An 18,804-nucleotide genomic window follows, 5' to 3' on the forward strand; every position below is an offset into this window, starting at 1 on the left:
TATACCAGATTACATTGAGTGGTTGTAGGCTTTGGATTAAAATCAGGAAGGATTCAGTGATTTGCTAATCAAGTGTGTACAGACATCTTGGTAAAATTTGGCTGACTACACAGTGCAATTCCAATTCTAACAAAATGTGGTTTAGTACATTGGGCTTCTGACTTCAATCAAGCATACCTTTGTCAAAGCACACAGCATTGTTTGACAATGGGTGGGCATGGAGAGTTAGTGCAATAATTTTGATAACCATTAACATCACCACATCATTAACATTCTAACAGATCACTCAGTACTATGCTGGGTACGTTCACAACCCAGTTTTCAAAATTGCCCTTAGTCATTTTCACTGCATCACATTCTTTGTTAATGTAGCTCTAGAATCTAACCAGTTGCAAAATAGCATGAGTGTTACCAGAACAAACTATTTTCATCACTTGCAACCTGTACAAGTAGGGAAAAAAAAACCCCAGAAAACCCAAAATCAGGGGAGCAATTAGTGACAAGAAATAGCTAGTTCTGTATTCAATCCTTGGCTCAGATGTAGCACTCATGAGTCAGAAGGTTGTGGGTTTAAGCCTTGAGCGCCTAATCTATGCTGACACTTCAATCCAGGACTGAGGAAGTGCTGCATTATTGGAGGTGCCAACTTTTGGATGAGATGTTAATGTGAAGCTCCACCTGCCCTCAGGTGGATGTAAAAGATACCATTTGAAGAGGAATTCTGTGTCCTCACTAACATTTATCCCTCAACCATCACATTAAACAAACTACCTGGTCATTTTATCACACTGCTATTTGTGGGACCTTGCTGTGCACAAATTGGCCACCACATTTCCCTACATTACAACAGTGATTACACTTCAAAAAAGTACTTCATTGTTTGAAGCACTTGGATGTTCTGAGATCATAAAAAGGCACTATGGAAATGCAAGTTCTTTCTTTACCCCTTTTTTCTAAGCTGGTTGAATAATCTGTGATTTACTTAATTATAAATGGCGTAAAGAGCAAAGACTTGTGCGTCCAGGCAATGCAAGTTATTCAGAGCTTTTTTTTGCTGCAGCAAGATACTTCCTAGCCATGACTACAAAAAAATAAATTCAAAAGCCTGCCAAATGTAAAATTAGACCCCATATGTTAACAGTAAAAATAACTGCAGATCTTCAGAGCCAAGAGCACAAATAAGCTAACATTAACATAAGCAAATAATGTATGTTGCCTCTAGTATTAACAAAACAAAAAGTTAAGATACAAGCTGATTTTACCAGTCATATCAGGAATTAAAAATACAGTACCTCAAATTCTAGAAACTGCTTCCACCAATGTTCCCATTTTTCAATGTTATCAAACAATTCTTGGTGCTTTTTGTAATAAAGGGTAACCTTCAACAGCTCTTCATCATGCACTTTCAGCATCTCTTCTGTGAAATTTTCTGCACATGGATCACATTCAACATTAGTCATGCAGAACTTAAAGGGAATTAAATTCCCATCTTATATCATATGCTTGCTAGTTGCAGTATGGGGCTTTCCAGCTTCTAGGCCTCTGCCAATGTTGCTCTTCAATTAGTCATAAAGACATGTCCAAAACACATGCTGATTTCCACTGCACCCCCACCTTATTGGTTTGCAATCAGCAGCGCCTCAACAGAAAGCTTAGTTTCTAAAATCAAATGGACGACATGTAACCCACTGCTACAAATTGGGCTTCCACTGTACTGTCATCCACAGAAATGTAACTAGATTCACAAATACAAAATAGTTGATCAGAGTGGAGTATCCAGAGTACTAAGAAATTAAGATAACAAAACATTTGCAGAAGAGCAAGAGAAGGTCTCTATAGACAGTTTGGGGATTGGGGCAGGAAGGCAAATACTCATGGTAAAGTACATCAAGACATGGAGCAAGCAAGACTTTGCATTTATAAACCACTTTTCATGGCCCCTGGCCTTCAAAAGCACTTCAATGAAAGTGTATAACTTGTAATGTAGGGAAACATGACAGCCAATTTGAAAAAGCAAGGTCTCAGAAACACCAATAAGAAATGACCAATTGTTTGAGCAGTCTTTGTTGTATAAACTCTGACCAGGAAACTGGGAAGGCTCCCCTGCTCTTGAAATAGTGCCATAGAATCTTTTACATCCACCCGAGAAAGGGGGGGGGGGGGGGAGAAGGACCACCTCAGTTTAACGTCTCATCTGAAAGGACCTGTGTGCAGGGAGTGCTCCACAAAGTGTCAGCCAAAACTGTGTGCTGAAGTCCTTGAGTGTGCTTGAACCCATAACTTTCTGACTGAAGAGAGTGCTAGCACCAACTCAAGGCTGACACCTTGAAGGTAAAAATGAGCCAAGAGTAGGGGGAACATGCAATTGGTATATTGCAGAGAAATTAGAGGAACAAGAAACAGCATAGTTTAGGAACAAGAAAGTTGAGGGGAGCAACTTCTCAAATTGTACTGATGAGAGAATGGGGCAAGAAAGAAAACTAGAGGCAAGACAAGATACTTTCACAAGCTATTTCTTGTATCCTGTAATACTGCTGGACAACAGTTGCTGAATGGACTAGCTCTAGAGAGTTAAGAGCTATTGAATTTTAGCATGAAAGAGAAACCCAGACTTCTGGGAGGCAGAATTAGTAAGAGAAAATGGCATGCTTCGAGATAGTAAGGCCAAAAATGTCAAATGATAGTGGAGCCAAAACATTATGCAGCAATAGTAATCATTCAGAAGAAAATGCACTTTTCATTTGAAAAGATGTTTTCACTGCCACTCTAAAAAAGCACAGTTCAAGAGGAATGGAGATCAGGTGAACTGAAGGCAGCTAATGAAAGTATAGTGGAATCATCAGCAAAAGAATGAAACAGGTTAGGTTAGACAAGACCATAGTTATGGCTAATGGTTGAGAACAGACCCCAGGGCAACCTTTGTTCGTGGAAAAAAAGTCAGATGAGCCATCAACTACATAGGCAGAGTGACATGAAAGGAAACTACCCATGAACAACTTGAATGATTTTAATTGTTTTAAAAAATTTGTACAAGCATGTGCCACACCCACTCAAAAGAACGTCAGATATCAGCCTAAGCCACAGTACAGCAGTTGAAGGTACTTATCAAGAGGAAGACATTTTTCAAATTGTATCAGCAGCCAGAATGCCCAAGTCAGGTTTAGAATGAGACTGCTGCGGAATAAAATCTCACTTCAACCCAATAGGAGAACCCTATTCTGATCACTTTTCACACCAGCAATTCTTATGGCCTTTAAATTGGTATTCTCACTTAGTGTCAACTAGAGACACTAAGTGAGAATACCACTTCTCACTGAGCTTTGTGCTTAGGACTTACACCCACTAGGAACTAAGTTGAAACTGCACAAACTAATTTTACACTAGATACTTAGAGCTGGCAGTGAGTAAACATCCCAGTTGATGGGATTTGTACTCTGGTATCCATAGGCCATATTAGGTAACTCGATGCATTACCCAACCCTCAAAAAAAGAAACCTTCAAATTTTGGTGTTTTGCTGGAGATTGCTCTGAAAGTGGAGATTGGCATTAACAAGTTAGTCAAAGGATGCCCACATTGAAGGATAAATGATGAACATCTGGTAACATCAGAAGTATTTTACACTTAATTAGGTGACAGACATACAAGCACTTCATCTCCATGAAAGATGGCAATGGTAGCCTCCATGGTAATTAAGTTTTGAAAACAATGCAACTATAATTTGAGTCTACATGGTGATTTGGTAGGCAATGGACTAAGAACAATTGAGGAATATACCATTCAAGAGAAAAGCAAATTCTTCTCTTTGTTTCTGGCTGTAGAAACACTTATCCCAGTAAGTGTTTAGCTCCAGTCGGATGCCATTGATGACTTGTTTGATATTCTTCATCTTCATTTGTTCAAGTTGCTCAAGGTCCTGTTGCAACTACAAAAAAAGTTAGCAAGGCACTAAGCCAACAAAGCAGAAATGCCGAATGCAAAGTTGCAGTACATGGTGTGCAGACAACAGTGTGAACTGAGTTTGGTAAGTGTGGGAGTTTAAGGGTTAATCTCTAAAATCTAGTGCATATTGCTTTCAACTGTTTAAGTTCAATTTTAAAGTTTAAATTTTAAAGTTTCTGTCAGGCTTCAGCAGAGGGAGCTGCTGTAGCAAGTTAATTGGTTAGCTAGATTAAACTGGTACTTGAAGGTGGGGCAGGCCTGACTCATCTGAGTCACAAACTGGAGAAATACAGGGGCCTGTCAGTGCGACAGCACGAACTGAGAGTTTGGTAAGTGTGGGCGTTTGGTGAAGGAGGTGCTGCTTTGCCTTGCTTTTCCTAACTTTTTCCCCCAGAGCAGCAGTGGACCTGAGAGTAGAAGACTGAGATTGGGGGAATAAAAGCAGCAGCAGACCTGCAACAAGAGACAACTACTGTGCGACGTCACAGGTGAGGCAGGAGTCTCCAAGAGGTGAGCACAGTATAAAAGGAGACCGAGAGCAGGAGGAGTCTGAGAGTCTAAGGAAAGTCATGGCAGCACAGCTTGCACCAGTGATATGCTCCTCCTGCACTGTGTGGGAAGTCATGGACACTACCAGTGTCCCTGGCGACCATGCGTGCAGGAAGTGTGTCCAGCTGCAGTTACTGGCTAACCGTCTTTCGGAGCTGGAGCTGCGGGTGGATTCGCTGTGGAGCATCCGCAATGCTGAGACTATCGTGGATAGCACGTTCAGTGAGGTGGTCACACTGCAGGTAAAGATTACGCAGGCAGAAAGGAAATGGGTGACCGCCAGGCAGAGTAAAAGGACCAGGCAGGTAGAGCAGGAGTCCCCTGGGGCCATCTCCCTCGCAAACAGATATTCTGCTTTGGATACTGTTGGGGGAGATGGCTTATCAGGGGAAAGCAGCAAGAGCCAGGTTCAGGGCACCACGGGTGGCTCTGCAGCACAGGAGGGGAGAAAGAAGAGTGGCAGGGCTAGTGATAGGGGATTCAATTGTAAGGGGAACAGATAGGTGTTTCTGCGGCCGCAAACGTGACTCCAGGATGGTATGTTGCCTCCCTGGTGCTAGGGTCAAGGATGTCACGGAGCGGCTGCAGGGCATTCTGGAGGGGGAGGGTGAACAGCCAGTAGTCGTGGTCCATATTGGTACCAACGACATAGGTAAAAAAGGGATGAGGTCCTGCAAGGTGAATTTAAGGAGTTAGGAGATAAATTAAAAAGCAGGACTTCAAAAGGTAGTGATCTCAGGATTACTACTGGTGCCACGTGCTAGTGAGTATAGGAACAGGAGAATAGACAGGATGAATGCATGGATGGTGTAGGAGGGAGGGATTTAGATTCCTGGGACATTGGGACCGGTTCTGGGAAAGGTGGGACCTGTAAAAGCGTGATGGGTTACACCAGAGCAGGACCGGGACCAATATCCTCGCGGGGGTGTTTGCTAGTGCTGTTGGGGAAGGTTTAAACTAGAGTGGCAGGGGGATGGGAACATGAGCAGGGAGTCAGAAGAGAATAAAGTTGGGAGCAGCAAGAGAGGGGAAGACCCAGGGGAAATCTACAATACAAATAGTACAAACAGTTGTTCAAGAACAAGTGAAAGGGAAAAGAGTAGAGCAGCGGAAGTGTACTTTAGGCACGACAGATAAAATAAAAACTAGAAGGCGTAAGGTGATTAACCCATCAAAGCTGTGGCAGGGGGTTGGGAACCAGAGCAGGGAGACAGAGGAAAGCGTGTCAGGAAGGGACAGAAGGTATGGAGTAAAAGGTAAAGTGTTAAAAAAGGAAAAAGCAGGAACGAAGTGTCACAAAACATTTGAAAGTTCTTTATCTGAATGCACGTAGCATTCGTAACAAAATAGACGAGTTAACGGCACAAATAACTACGTATGGGTATGATCTTGTGGCCATTACAGAAACATGGCTGCAGGGTGACAACGACTGGGAATTAAATATGCCACGATATTTAACAATCAGGAAGGACAGGTAGAAAGGGAAGGTGGGGTGGCTATGTTAATAAAGGAAGGAATCACTAATACGGAGAAGTGATATTGGGACAAAAGATCAGGATAATGAAACAGTTTGGGTAGAGATAAGGAATAAGGGGGAAAAAAAAACACTCGTGGGCGTAGTATATAGGCCTCCCAATAGTTGCAACTCTGCTGGAAGTAGTATTAATCAGGAAATAGTCGGGGCATGTAATAAGGGAACAGCTATAATTATGGGGGATTTTAACTGGACAAATCAAATTGGGCAGGGCAGCCTTGAGGAAGAGTTTATTGAGTGCATCAGAGATGGATTTCTTGAGCAGTATGTAACTGATCCTACAAGGGGGCAAGCAACCTTGGACCTGGTCCTGTGTAATGAGCCAGGATTGATTAATAATGCCCTAGTTAAGGATCCCCTTGGAATGAGTGACCATAACATGGTCACATTCCATATCCAATTAGAGGGTGAGAAGGTTGGTTCTCAAACAAGCGTACTGAGCTTGAATAAAGGAGACTATGATGGTATGAGAGCGGAATTGATTAAAGTGGACTGGGAAAATAGATTAAAGGGTAAGACGGTACATGAACAGTGGTGTTCATTTAAGGAGTTATTTACAACTTTCAAAAAGAATATATTCCACTGAGGAAAAAAGGGTGTAAAAGAAATGACAGCCATCCGTGGCTAAGTAAAGAAATTAAGGATAGTATACGACTTAAAAACCAAGGACATAAGATAGCCAAACTTAGTGGGAGGATAGAAGATTTCGTTGTCTTTTGAAGACTTCCCAAAGTAACTAAAGGATCGATTAAGAAAGGGAAGATAGATTATGAAAATAAATTAGCAAAAAATATAAACACAGATAGCAAGAGTTTCTATAGTTATATAAAAAGAAAAAGGGTGGCTAAGGCAAACGTAGGTCCCTTAGAGGATGAGACCGGGAAATTAATGGGGGGAAACATGGAGATGGCAAAAATGCTGAACAAATATTTTGTTTCAGTCTTTACGGTAGAGGACACTAAGAATATCCCAACACTGGACAAACAGGGGGCTTTAGTGGTGGGGGGGGGGTGGGGGGAGGAGCTAAATATCATTAAAATCACTAAGGAATTGGTACTCAGTAAATTAATGGGACTCAAGGCGGATAAATCCCCTGGACCTGATGGCTTACATCCTAGGGTCTTGAGGGAAGTGGCAGTAGGGATTGTGGATGCTTTGGTAATAATTTTCCAAAATTCTCTGGACTCGGCAAAGGTCCCGGCAGATTGGAAAACTGCTAATGTAACACCCTTATTTTAAAAGGGTAGTAGGCAGAAGGCTGGAAATTATAGACCAGTTAGTCTAACATATGTGGTGGGTAAAATTGGAGTCTATTATTAAGGAGACAGTAGTGGAATATTTGGATAAACATAATTTAATAGGACAAAGTCAGCATGGCTTTACAAAGGGGAAGTCATGTCTGACAAATTTGCTTGAGTTCTTTGAGGATATAACGCACAGGGTGGATAAAGGGGAACCAGTGGACGTAGTGTATTTAGACTTCCAGAAGGCATTCGACAAGGTGCCACAAAGAATCACTGGATTGGGGGTAATATTCTGGCATGGGTGGAGGATTGGTTATCTAACAGGAAGCAGGGAGTTGGGATAAATGGTTCATTCTCGGACTGGCAACCAGTAGCCAGTGGTGTTCTGCAGGGGTCGGTGCTGGGTCCCCAACTCTTTACAATCTATATTAACGATTTGGAGGAGGGGACCGAGTGTAACATACCAGTTTGCAGTGATACAAAGATGGGAGGGAAAGTGGAGAGCGAGGAGGACATAAAAAACCTACAGGTGGATATAGACAGGCTGGGTGAGTGGGCAGATGCAATACAATATTGGAAAATGTGAGGTTATGCACTTTGGCAGGAAAAATCAGAGAGCAAGTTATTATCTTAATGGCAAGAAACTGGAAAGTACTGCAGTACAAAGGGATCTGTGGGTCCTAGTGCAAGAAAATCAAAAAGTTAGTATGCAGGTGATCAAGAAGGCCAACGGAATGTTGGCTTTTATTGCTAGGTGGATAGAATATAAAAACAGGGAGGTATTGCTGCAGTTATATAAGGTATTGGGGAGACCGCACTTGGAATACGGCATACAGTTTTGGTGTCCGTACTTAGAAAAGACATACTTGCTCTCAAGGCAGTACAAAGAAGGTTCACTCGGTTAATCCCGGGGATGAGGGGGCGGACATATGAGGAGAGGTTGAATAGATTGGGACTCTACTCATTGGAGTTCAGAAGAATGAGAGGCGATCTTATTGAAACATATAAGATTGTGAAGGGGCTTGATCGGGTGGATGCGGTAAGGATGTTCCCAAGGATGGGTGAAACTAGAACTTGGGGGCATAATCTTAGGATGAGGGGCTGCTCTTTCAAAACTGAGATGAGGAGAAACTTCTTCACTCAGAGGGTAGTAGGTCTGTGGAATTTGCTGCCCCAGGAAGCTGTGGAAGCTACATCATGAAATAAATTTAAAACAGAAACAGACAGTTTCCTAGAAGTAAAGGGAATTAGGGGTTACGGCGAGCGGGCAGGAAATTGAACATGAATTTAGATTTGAGGTTCGGATCAGATCAGCCATGATCTTATTGAATGGCAGAGCAGGCTTGAGGGGCCGATTCCTGCTCCTATTTCTTATGCAATTTCCTTTGGGTATAAACTTTTTGAACCCATTGTGCCATCTTTAAGAGGGAGTCCAAATTTCAGATCCAGGACAGTGATGTAATATTTATAAAAATCAGCCATATTAAAGATTACAAGTTACTTTTAAAAAGACTTAGGTCACAGTTGGGAGTCTGGACGACTAAATCCTTGGGAGTTGCAAATTGAGAAACCTAAGCTGGCCCAGATTGTTCTAAAACAGATATTTAGTTAGTTTTCCCAAAACATTACGGTTCATCTGCAGCCATAATTAAGGTGGTCATGTTTCATTAGGGAGTTTTGTTCTTAAGCATTGATCATAGCAATTATGATTTGTATCTTTCTATTGATCTCAATTATCAATGTGCATGATTACAAGGACAGCAGAGGTGAAAATTGGTTAATTAAAATCACTGAGTGCTGTGCAGGATACAATGATACTAACCACTGTGTTGATTTGATATATGGAACCTGTTGCACACATGTTCTGCTGCTCTAAAGGGATTTGCAATCTATTCCATAGAGAACTGATCTGTTCCTTCAGAGACTCCTGTGCAGCCATCAGTTCTTGCTTTTTCATCTCTAACTGCAGTTTAAAAAAGTAATGAGACAAATGACACTGAATGGTGAAATTTTAGCCACATGGTGTGGACATAAGTTTAGTATCCAAGTAGTCACATGAAATATAGGAAAAAAGTATTGGAGCTGACCTGGTGACGCAGCACCTCCAGTGATTTAATGTTTCCATCAGAGAGGAAAAAGAGATCTTCCTGCTCAAGGACTGCATCTTTTTCAAATGTAGTATCAGGTTCATGATCTATGTCCGCCATGAGCTTTGTGATCTCATGCCGGAGTCCAAGGAAAGTAGCCAAACGACACTTCTGTATGACAATATAAAAAACAGATTTGTTGGTTATTGTACACTAGAATCATTGAGGTTTTTTATTTATTTTCAACAGAACAGATCTAATCCCTTGCCAGTGGGCAGTTACAATTATCACATTGTGCCTCTATTCACAAAGGGAAACTAGACAGAATTCTGCCTGGTCACTATTTGAACGTAAACTTTAATGCCAGCTAGTTGGATGAGAGTTTGTTGATGCACAGAAACATCAGCATTGATAAACAGTGGAGTGAAATTCAGGAACAATAGGGAATGTTTTCTGCTATTTAATGGCAACAGCAGGGATGGGCAATAAACCTGGCAGAAAGCCATGAGAAAAAAAAATCTTGCCAGCTGTTTCTTTTTCTGCATTTCCCAAAAAGGACAGGAATTGATTTAAACAGTTCATTCATTGAGCAGGAGTTAATTAGATGAGCAGCTGAATTCAGAAGAGCTTCTGCTTAACATGGATTTTGCTACATTAGAAGTTCAATGTTGCCATTGGTGGGGAAAATGTTGCCAGACAGCACAAACTACAACAGAAATTAATCACCTGCTCAACTACCAAGCATTCTGTTCTGCATTGGTCAGTACTTTAATTTTGAAGTTCCCCTAGTGCCTTGCTGCTCAGATATTTAATGAGCAGTAAATGGGTTCAAAGCTCCCTCATGCATATTTCATTCTCCGACATGTGTAATATGCTTGAGATTCCCAAGTAAACAATGCAATTTTAAAAAATTGCATTGCAATTCAAGATTGTGGGTTCAAGCTGCATTCTAGGACTCAGAACAGAATCAAGGGTCAAACTTGTTGAGAGAATGAGCCATCTTTCAGGTGAGGTGTTAAATGGAGGCCCCACCACCATCGACCTGTTCAGGTGGGTGTAAAAGATCTCAGCATTAGTCAAAGAGCATGGAATTCTTCTAGTGTTCTGGTCAACATTCATCCCTTAACCAACACCAAAACAGATTAATTGGTCATTCATCTCTGATGCTTGTGGGATCTTTGTGGAAAGTATCTGCTGTATTAGTCTACAACACTTCAAAAAGATAATTAATTTGCTGTGAAGCATTATGGGATGTTCAGAGGATACAAAAAGTTGCTACAAAACTAAGTTCTTTGTGGAATTTAAGAAATGTTGATAGGTAGATAGTATTTGGTCCATTGCTTCTGCTCCTAGAACTACTCACTCAACCATTCCCCTTGACCTTTTAAGTTTTTCTTTTTCAAATGGCAATGACCATCTCCAACAAGAGTCTAACCACCTCCCCATGACATTCAACAGCATTACCAAATCCCCCACCAACAACTACCAGAAATTTAACTGGACCAGCCATAAATAGTTTAGCTGCAGGAGATCAGAGGCTGGACATTGTGGTGAGTGACTCACCTCCTGACTCCCCAAAGCCTTTCCACCATCTACAAGGCACAAGTCAGGAGTGTGATGGAATACTCTCCACTTGCCTGGATGAGTGCAGCTCCAACAACACTCAGGAAGCTTGACACCATCCAGGACAAAGCAGCCCACTTGCTTGGCACCCCTTCCACCACCCTAAACATTCACTCCCTTCACCACTGGTGCACCGTGGCTGCATCCATCCACAGGAGGCACTGCAACAACTCGCCAAGGCTTCTTCGACAGGACCTCCCAAACCCACAACCTCTACCACCTAGAAGGTCAAGGGCAGCAGGCACATGGGAACACCACCACCTGCACGTTCCCCTCCAAGTCACACACCATCCAGACTTGGAAATATATAGATGTTCCTTCATAGTCACTGGGTCAAAATCCTGGAACTCCCTCCCTAACAGCACTGTGGGAGAACCTTCACCACATGGGCTGCAGTGGGTCAAGATGGCAGCTCACCACCACCTTCTTAAGGGCAATTAGGGATGGCAATAAATCTGGCCTTGCTAGCGACACCTACATCCTTGAATGAATAAAAAAAGTCAGTCTGCAACTCACCTGACCCCAAAGCCTTTCCACCATTTACAAGGCACAAGTCAGGAGTGTGATGGAATATATCGCGGCAGGAAGAATTAGGAGAAGCAATATAAACAAAATGGTATAATTCTCAAGGGGGTGCAGAAACAGAGAAACCTGGGGGTATATGTGCATAAATCTTTGAAGGTGGCTGCACAAGTTCAATTCTTTGGGACTCCCCGTTAGCTTTGACTGGCTTGTTTGTGTGGAGCTGGACGTTGGACTATTCCAATGGTCTCCTGGCTGGCCTCCCATCTTCCACCCACCATAAACTTGCTCATCCAAAACTCTGCTGCCTGGATCCTAAGTTGCACCAAGTCCCATTCTTCCGTTGCCCCTGTGCTCACTGACCTATATTGGCTCCGGGAACATAGATTTAAAATTCTCATCCTTGTTTTCAAATCCCTGCACGGCCTTGCCCCTCCTCATCTCTAACCTCATCCAGCCCGACAACCCTCGGATCTCTGCGCTCCTCCAATTCTTGCCGATTTAATCGCTCCACTATTGGCAGCTGTGCCTTCAGCTGCCTAGGCCCTAAGCTCTGGAATTCCCTCCTTTAAGACACTCTTTAAAACCTACTTCTGACCAAGCTTTTGGTCACCTATCCTAATACCTCCTGTATGGTGCTGGGTCAAATAACACTTGTGACATGCTTAGGGATGTTTTACTATGTTAAAGACACTATATAAATGCAAGTTGTTATATTATAGTAGGTACATCACAGGAGGCTGCCATTTAGTCCTCTGTGCCCGCTCTTTGAAAGAGCTATCCAATTAGTCCCATGCCCCGGATCTCTTCACATGGCCCTGTAAATCCCCCCCCCCCCAGTATTTACCCAATTCCCTTTTGAAACTTACTATTGAATCTGCTTCCACCACCCTGTCAGGCAGTGCATGGCAGACTATTACAACTTGCTGCCTAAATAAATGTTTCCTCATGTCACCTCTGGCTCCTTTGCAGATCACCTTAAATCTGTGTCCTCTGGTTACTGATCCTTCAGCCACTGGAAACAGTTTCTCCTTATTTACTCTACCAAAACTAGTCATGATTTTTAACACCATCAAATCGCCTCAACCTTCTTTGCTCGAAAAAGAACAACCCCAGCTTCTCCAGTCTCTCCACATAACTGAAGTCCCTCATCCCTGGCATCATTCTAGTAAATCTCTTCTGCACCCTCCTTAAGGCTTTGACATCCTTCTTAAAGTGTGGTGCCCAGAATTGAACAATACTCCTGCTGAGGCCTAACCAGTGCTTTATAAAAGGTTTATACTTTGCTGCTTGTACTATATGCCTGTTAATAAAGCCCAGGATCCCATATGCTTTAACAGCCTTCTCAACCTGCCACCTTCAAAAGATAGTGTGGGCACCCCCAGGTCTCCCTGTTTCTGTACCCCCTTTAAAATTGTACCATTTAGTTTAGTTTATATTGCCTCTCCTCATTCCTCCTACCAAATTGCATCACTTCACATTTCTCTGCATTAAATTTCATCTGCCATGTGTCTGTCCATTTCACCAGTCTATGTCCTCCTGAAGTCTGTTACTATCCTCCACATTGTTTACTACATTTCCAAGTTCTGTGACAACTGCAAACTTTTAAATCATATTAATGACCTGGGTCTATGAAAAAGAGCAGTGATCCTAATACTGACTCCTGGGGACCACCACTATACTTCACTAGTCTGATAAACTACCAGTCACCACTACTCTCTGCCCCCTAGCCAATTTTGTATCCACACTCACTGTTCCTTTAATCCCATGGGCTTTTATTCTGCCAAAAGTCTATTGTGGTACTTTATCACATGCCTTTTGAAAGGACATGTACACATCAACCAGACTAACCTCATCAACCCTCTGTTACTTCAAAAGAAGTCATTATTCAAACATTATTTTCCTTAGCAAATCTGTGCTGAATTATTAACCCATACTTTTCCCCAAGTGCCAATTTATTTTGGCCTTGATTATTGCTTCAAAAGTTTCCCCACCACCATTAGGTTGACTGGCTTGTAATTGCTGGGTTTGTCCAGGGGTGTAACATTTGCAATCCTCCAGCACCATCCCCATATCCAAAACAAATTGGAAGATTGAGCCAGAGCCTCTGCAATTTCCACCCTTACTTCCTCAGTAACCTAGGATGCATCCCATCTGGACTGGGTAACTTCTCCTTTGAGTATTGCCAAACTTTTAAAATGCCTCTTTAGATCACTACTACCTCATTTACTGCTACAATGGCAGCTTCCTCTTCACTGACGAGGAATGTGAAGTATACATTTAGTGCCTCAGCTATGCCCTCTGCCTCCACAAGATAGAGTCATAGAGTTATACAGCACGGATAGAGGCCCTTCGGCCCATCGTGTCCGCGCCGGCCATCAGCCCTGTCTACTCTAATCCCATATTCCAGCATTTGGTCCGTAGCCTTGTATGCTATGGCATTTCAAGTGCTCATCCAAATGCTTCTTGAATGTTGTGAGGGTTCCTGCCTCCACAACCCTTTCAGACAGTGAGTTCCAGACTCCAACCACCCTCTGGGTGAAAAAGTTCTCTCTCAAATCCCCTCTAAACCTCCCGCCTTTTACCTTGAATCTATGTCCCCTTGTTATAGTACCCTCAACGAAGGGAAAAAGCTCCTTAGTATCCATCCTATCTGTGCCCCTCATAATTTTGTACACCTCAATCATGTCCCCCCTCAGCCTCCTCTGCTCCAAGGAAAACAAACCCAAGCTTCCCAGTGTCTCTTCATAGCTGAAGCGCTCCAGCCCTGGTAACATCCTGGTGAATCTCCTCTGCACCCTCTCCAAAGCGATCACATCCTTCCTGTAGTGTGGCGACCAGAACTGCACACAGTACTCCAGCTGTGGCCTAACCAGTGTTTTATACAGCTCCATCATAACCTCCTTGCTCTTATATTCTATGCCTCGGCTAATAAAGGCAAGTATCCCATATGCCTTCTTTACCACCTTATCTACCTGTTCCGCCGCCTTCAGGGATCTGTGAACTTGCACACCAAGATCCCTCTGACCCTCTGTCTTGCCTAGGGTCCTCCCATTCATTGTGTATTCCCTTGCCTTGTTAGTCCCTCCAAAGTGCATCACCTCGCACTTTTCCGGGTTAAATTCCATTTGCCACTGTTCCGCCCATCTGACCAACCCATCTATATCGTCCTGCAGACTGAGGCTATCCTCCTCGCTATTTACCACCCTACCAATCTTTGTATCATCAGCGAACTTACTGATCATGCCTTTTACATTCATATCCAAGTCATTAATGTAGACCACAAACAGCAAGGGACCCAGCACCGATCCCTGTGGTACCCCACTGGCCACAGGCTTCCAGTCACAAAAACAACCTTCGACCATCACCCTCTGCCTTCTGCCACTAAGCCAGTTTTGTATCCAAAGTGCCAAGGCACCCTGGATTCCATGGGCTCGTACCTTCTTGACCAGTCTCCTGTGGGGGACTTTATCGAAGGCCTTACTGAAATCCATGTATACCACATCCACTGCGTTACCCTCATCCACACGCCTAGTCACCCCCTCAAAAAATTCAATCAAATTAGTCAGACATGATCTTCCCTTGACAAAGCCATGTTGACTATCCCTGATTAATCCTTGCTTCTCCAAGTGGAGACTAATTTTGTCCTTCAGAATTTTTTCCAATAATTTTCCTACCACTGATGTTAGGCTCACTGGCCTGTAGTTCCCCGGTTTTTCCCTACTCCCCTTCTTGAATAATGGTATTACATTAGCGGTTCTCCAGTCCTCTGGCACATCCCCTGTGGCCAGAGAGGTTCTGAATATATGTGTTAGAGCCCCCGCAATCTCCTCCTTTGCCTCACACAGTAGCCTGGGATACATTTCGTCCGGGCCTGGGGATTTATCCATTTTTAGGCCTGCTAAAACCGCAGGCCTAAAAATGGAAGGAGATATGCAAACTTGAAGTTCAGAAGCAAAGTTGACCAGGAGAGAGGTCAAAAACTTGCTCTCAGCACCTTCAATGGCTGAATTTATCCACCAAGTACACACATCAAGATCACCCAGGTTTAACAAAAAAGTTAGCTGATCTCACCCAGGATAGTGGTAAAAGCATTGCAATCAGCCTCAGCATCCCAGGGCTTTGAGGTGGGAATACAGCAAAAAAAGTCAGATGCTGTTTTCAATTAACATTTAGGAACCCTTGCTGGAAATGCTAAGTCAGGACCAGTTGCAATTCCAATAAACTGCCAACAGTTGCTATCAAGGTCCATACACATTAGATTCAAAAAGTACTGAAGCTAATTAAAAAATGAACACCTTTTCTTCGGCTGCACTTATTAGATGGTCTTTAAGCGCCTTTAGTTCTTGGAGAGAAGGAACTTTGCCAGTGGGAATATAGTATGGTGTCTTGCAGAGGTCAGTACACAAAGCTTGATCTTCCTTTAAAAGAGTTTCATACTCCTTCATTCGACCATTTTTCTCTTGAAGCAAGGCATCCACTTTATTTCTAAGCTCCTTTTCCAATTGAAGTGGATTAGAACTATCAGCCTGAGAATTAAAAAGGACATGTAATTTAGTTCCAAATTGCAATTAGTTACTTTAGAAGTAGATAGCAATAGTAATTTAAAAACTGATTTTGGGGTTTCAGATCCAAGAAGAGCCTGTCTACAAGGACAGTGCCAAGTAATTTGGAATGTTAGGGATAGGCCACCCACCCTACTTTCTTGCCATCCTGGGTAGGGGTGGGGGGGGGGGGGGGGGGGGAAGTTGATCCTCACTGACTCAGACAATGCAACTCCAGCCTACTGAAGTTTTATTTCAGATCATATCCAAGCCACTTTAAAGAATAAACACAGGACAGGAAAAGCAATTGAGTAGAACATAAAAGGGAGCCAGGTGAGAAATCAAAGAAGATGTCACAAGACAAGGAGGGGCACTGAGGGTAAGTCAGTAAGTATTGAGTTCATTGGTTAGTGTTTCTAGTGGTTAGTGTCTTTACTGTTAGAGATTAAAGTGCCTTAAAGCTAAACAGTTTAAATAACTTAGCTAACATGGCAGAACAGCTGGGGCCCCATCACTGCACATCCTGTGTCATGTGGGAACTCCCAAAACACTTAGTGTTCCAGAAAACCACATGTGCAGGAAGTGCCACCAACTGCTCAAGCTCAGTTTCTGAGCTTGAGGGGTGGCTGGCATCACTACAGTGCATACGGGAAGCTGAGAGAGTTTCATGGACAGCATGTTTCAGGAGGTGGTCACCGTGCAGCTATAGAGACTGACTACAATAGCAGGTCAGAGGCTGGGTATTCTGTGGCAAGTGACTCATCTGACTCCCCAAAGCCTTTCCACCATCTACAAAGGCACAAGTCAGGAGTGTGATGGAATACTCTCCACTTGCTTGGATGAGTGCAGCTCCAACACCACAAGAAGTTCAACACCATCCAGGACAAAGCAGCCCACTTGATTGGCACCCCATCCACCCTATTCACTCCCTCCACCACTGCACACCATGGCTGCAGTGTGTACCATCTGCAAGATGCACTGCAGCAACTTGCCAAGGCTTCTTTGACAGCACCTGCCAACCCATGACCTCTACCACCTAGAAGGACAAGAGCAGCAGGCACATGGGAACACCAGCATGTTCCCCTCCAAGTCACACACCATCCCGACTTGGAAATATCACTGTTTCTTCATAGTCACTGGGCCAAAATCCTGGAACTCCCTACCTAGCAGCACTGTGGGAGAACTTTCACCACACAGACTGCAGCAGTTCAAGAAGGTGGCTCACAAGGGCAATAAATGCTGGCCTTCCCAGTGACACCCACATCCCAAGAATGAATAAAAAGTCACGGTCCTTGTGGGAACCAATGACAGGAAGGAAAAAAGGGTCAAGGTTAGAGTTTCAGGAGCTGGGGAGGAAGTTAAAAACCAAGCAGGACCTCAAAAGCTAGTAAAATTGCTGGATTACCTCCAATGCCACATGCTAGTGAGTACAGGAATAGTAGGATAAGACAGGTAAATATGTGGCTGGAGAAATGGAGGGAATGCTTCAGATTCCTGAAGCATTGAGTGTCTGTCAGGAGGGGAGCTTTAAACTAATTGGCAGTGGGATGGGCACCAGGATGAATTAGTAGAGGGCAGAACCAAGGTGCACAGAAGACTGGGAGGGACAAATAGCATATAGTGTAAAGGAGTTCAGGAATAGGAGGGATCACAGGGGACAAATGAAGATGAGTTGAGTGCATGTGCATAAATGCATGTAGCAAAGTAAATAAGCAAGCTGCAGGGTCAAGTTGCCAAATGGGATTATAGTGGTAATAGACATAGCTCAAAAGGAGGGGAAGTTTGGGTACTTTCTTTCCTGAATAACTTTTAGCCAGGAATATGTAGGGCAGGTGGCAGTATTGATCATTGAAACTATTAAATCACTGGAAAGGGATGATATAGTGAGGGGGTTAAAGACAGAATCTATTTGGTTAGTATTAAGGAATAGGAACTATTATGCTATTGGGTGTATACTGTAGGCCGAATAGTAGTAAGGAGACAGGAGCAAATTACAGAAAGATGCAAGAACTATACAGTAGTGATAATGGGAGTTCAATTATCCCAATTTAGGCTGTGGCAGTTACAGTGTAAAGGGCAAAGGACCATCGTTCGCAGCAAATTACCCAGCTTTCAGGAGGACAGCGTCCACGACACCACACAACCCTGCCACGGCAACCTCTGCAAGACATGCCAGATCATCGACAGATACCACCATCACACGAGAGGACACCACCCACCAGGTGCATGGTTCATACTCCTGTGGCTCGGCCAACGTTGTCTACCTCATACGTTGCAGGAAAGGATGCCCCAGAGCATGGTACATTGGCGAGACCATGCAGACACTGCGACAACGGATGAACGGACACCGCGCAACAATCGCCAGACAGGAGGGTCCCCTCCCAGTTGGGGAGCACTTCAGCAGTCAAGGACATTCAGCCACTGACCTTCGGGTAAGCGTACTCCAAGGCAGCCTTCGAGACGCACGACAACGCAAAATCGTAGAGCAGAAATTGATTGCCAAGTTCCGCACCCATGAGGACGGCCTCAACCGGGATCTTGGGTTCATGTCACGCTACACGTAACCCCACCAGTGAACAAAGGTTATCTGTTTTTAATATAACGGGTCATTTGCTGTCTTTTCCTTCCGGATGTTTCTATGTTTCTGCCTCCCTCTCTGGTTTTTTTTTTTTGTTTTTGCCGCTTGTATATTCGGTGGCTCTGTAGGCAACAACTATCTGTCTGAACACTTTGGTTGCCTTGGCAACAGGCAGTTGAAAAG

At 43.5% G+C, this 18,804-nt stretch overlaps 1 protein-coding gene across 5 annotated transcripts in view; it reads right to left on the bottom strand.

Moving 5' to 3' along the window:
* The window catches only part of zgc:86764 (uncharacterized protein LOC797431 homolog), a 37,584-nt gene that overhangs the window by 11,404 nt on the left and 7,376 nt on the right, over nucleotides 1-18,804 (bottom strand). For 4 of the 5 annotated variants that reach the window (XM_067993000.1, XM_067992984.1, XM_067993010.1 and 1 more), the window contains exons 4-8: nucleotides 15,798-16,028; nucleotides 9,355-9,525; nucleotides 9,090-9,230; nucleotides 3,776-3,923; nucleotides 1,293-1,429 (exon numbers count right to left, since the gene is read on the bottom strand). In XM_067993000.1, the coding sequence (XP_067849101.1) occupies nucleotides 1,293-1,429; nucleotides 3,776-3,923; nucleotides 9,090-9,230; nucleotides 9,355-9,525; nucleotides 15,798-16,028 (828 nt within the window). The remainder of the gene's footprint in view (nucleotides 1-1,292; nucleotides 1,430-3,775; nucleotides 3,924-9,089; nucleotides 9,231-9,354; nucleotides 9,526-15,797; nucleotides 16,029-18,804) is intronic. The other variant, XM_067992991.1, reaches the window with a different exon arrangement.

Source organism: Heptranchias perlo, chromosome 1 (assembly GCF_035084215.1).
Source record: "Heptranchias perlo isolate sHepPer1 chromosome 1, sHepPer1.hap1, whole genome shotgun sequence".
In the NCBI taxonomy this organism is placed as follows: Eukaryota; Metazoa; Chordata; class Chondrichthyes; order Hexanchiformes; family Hexanchidae; genus Heptranchias; species Heptranchias perlo.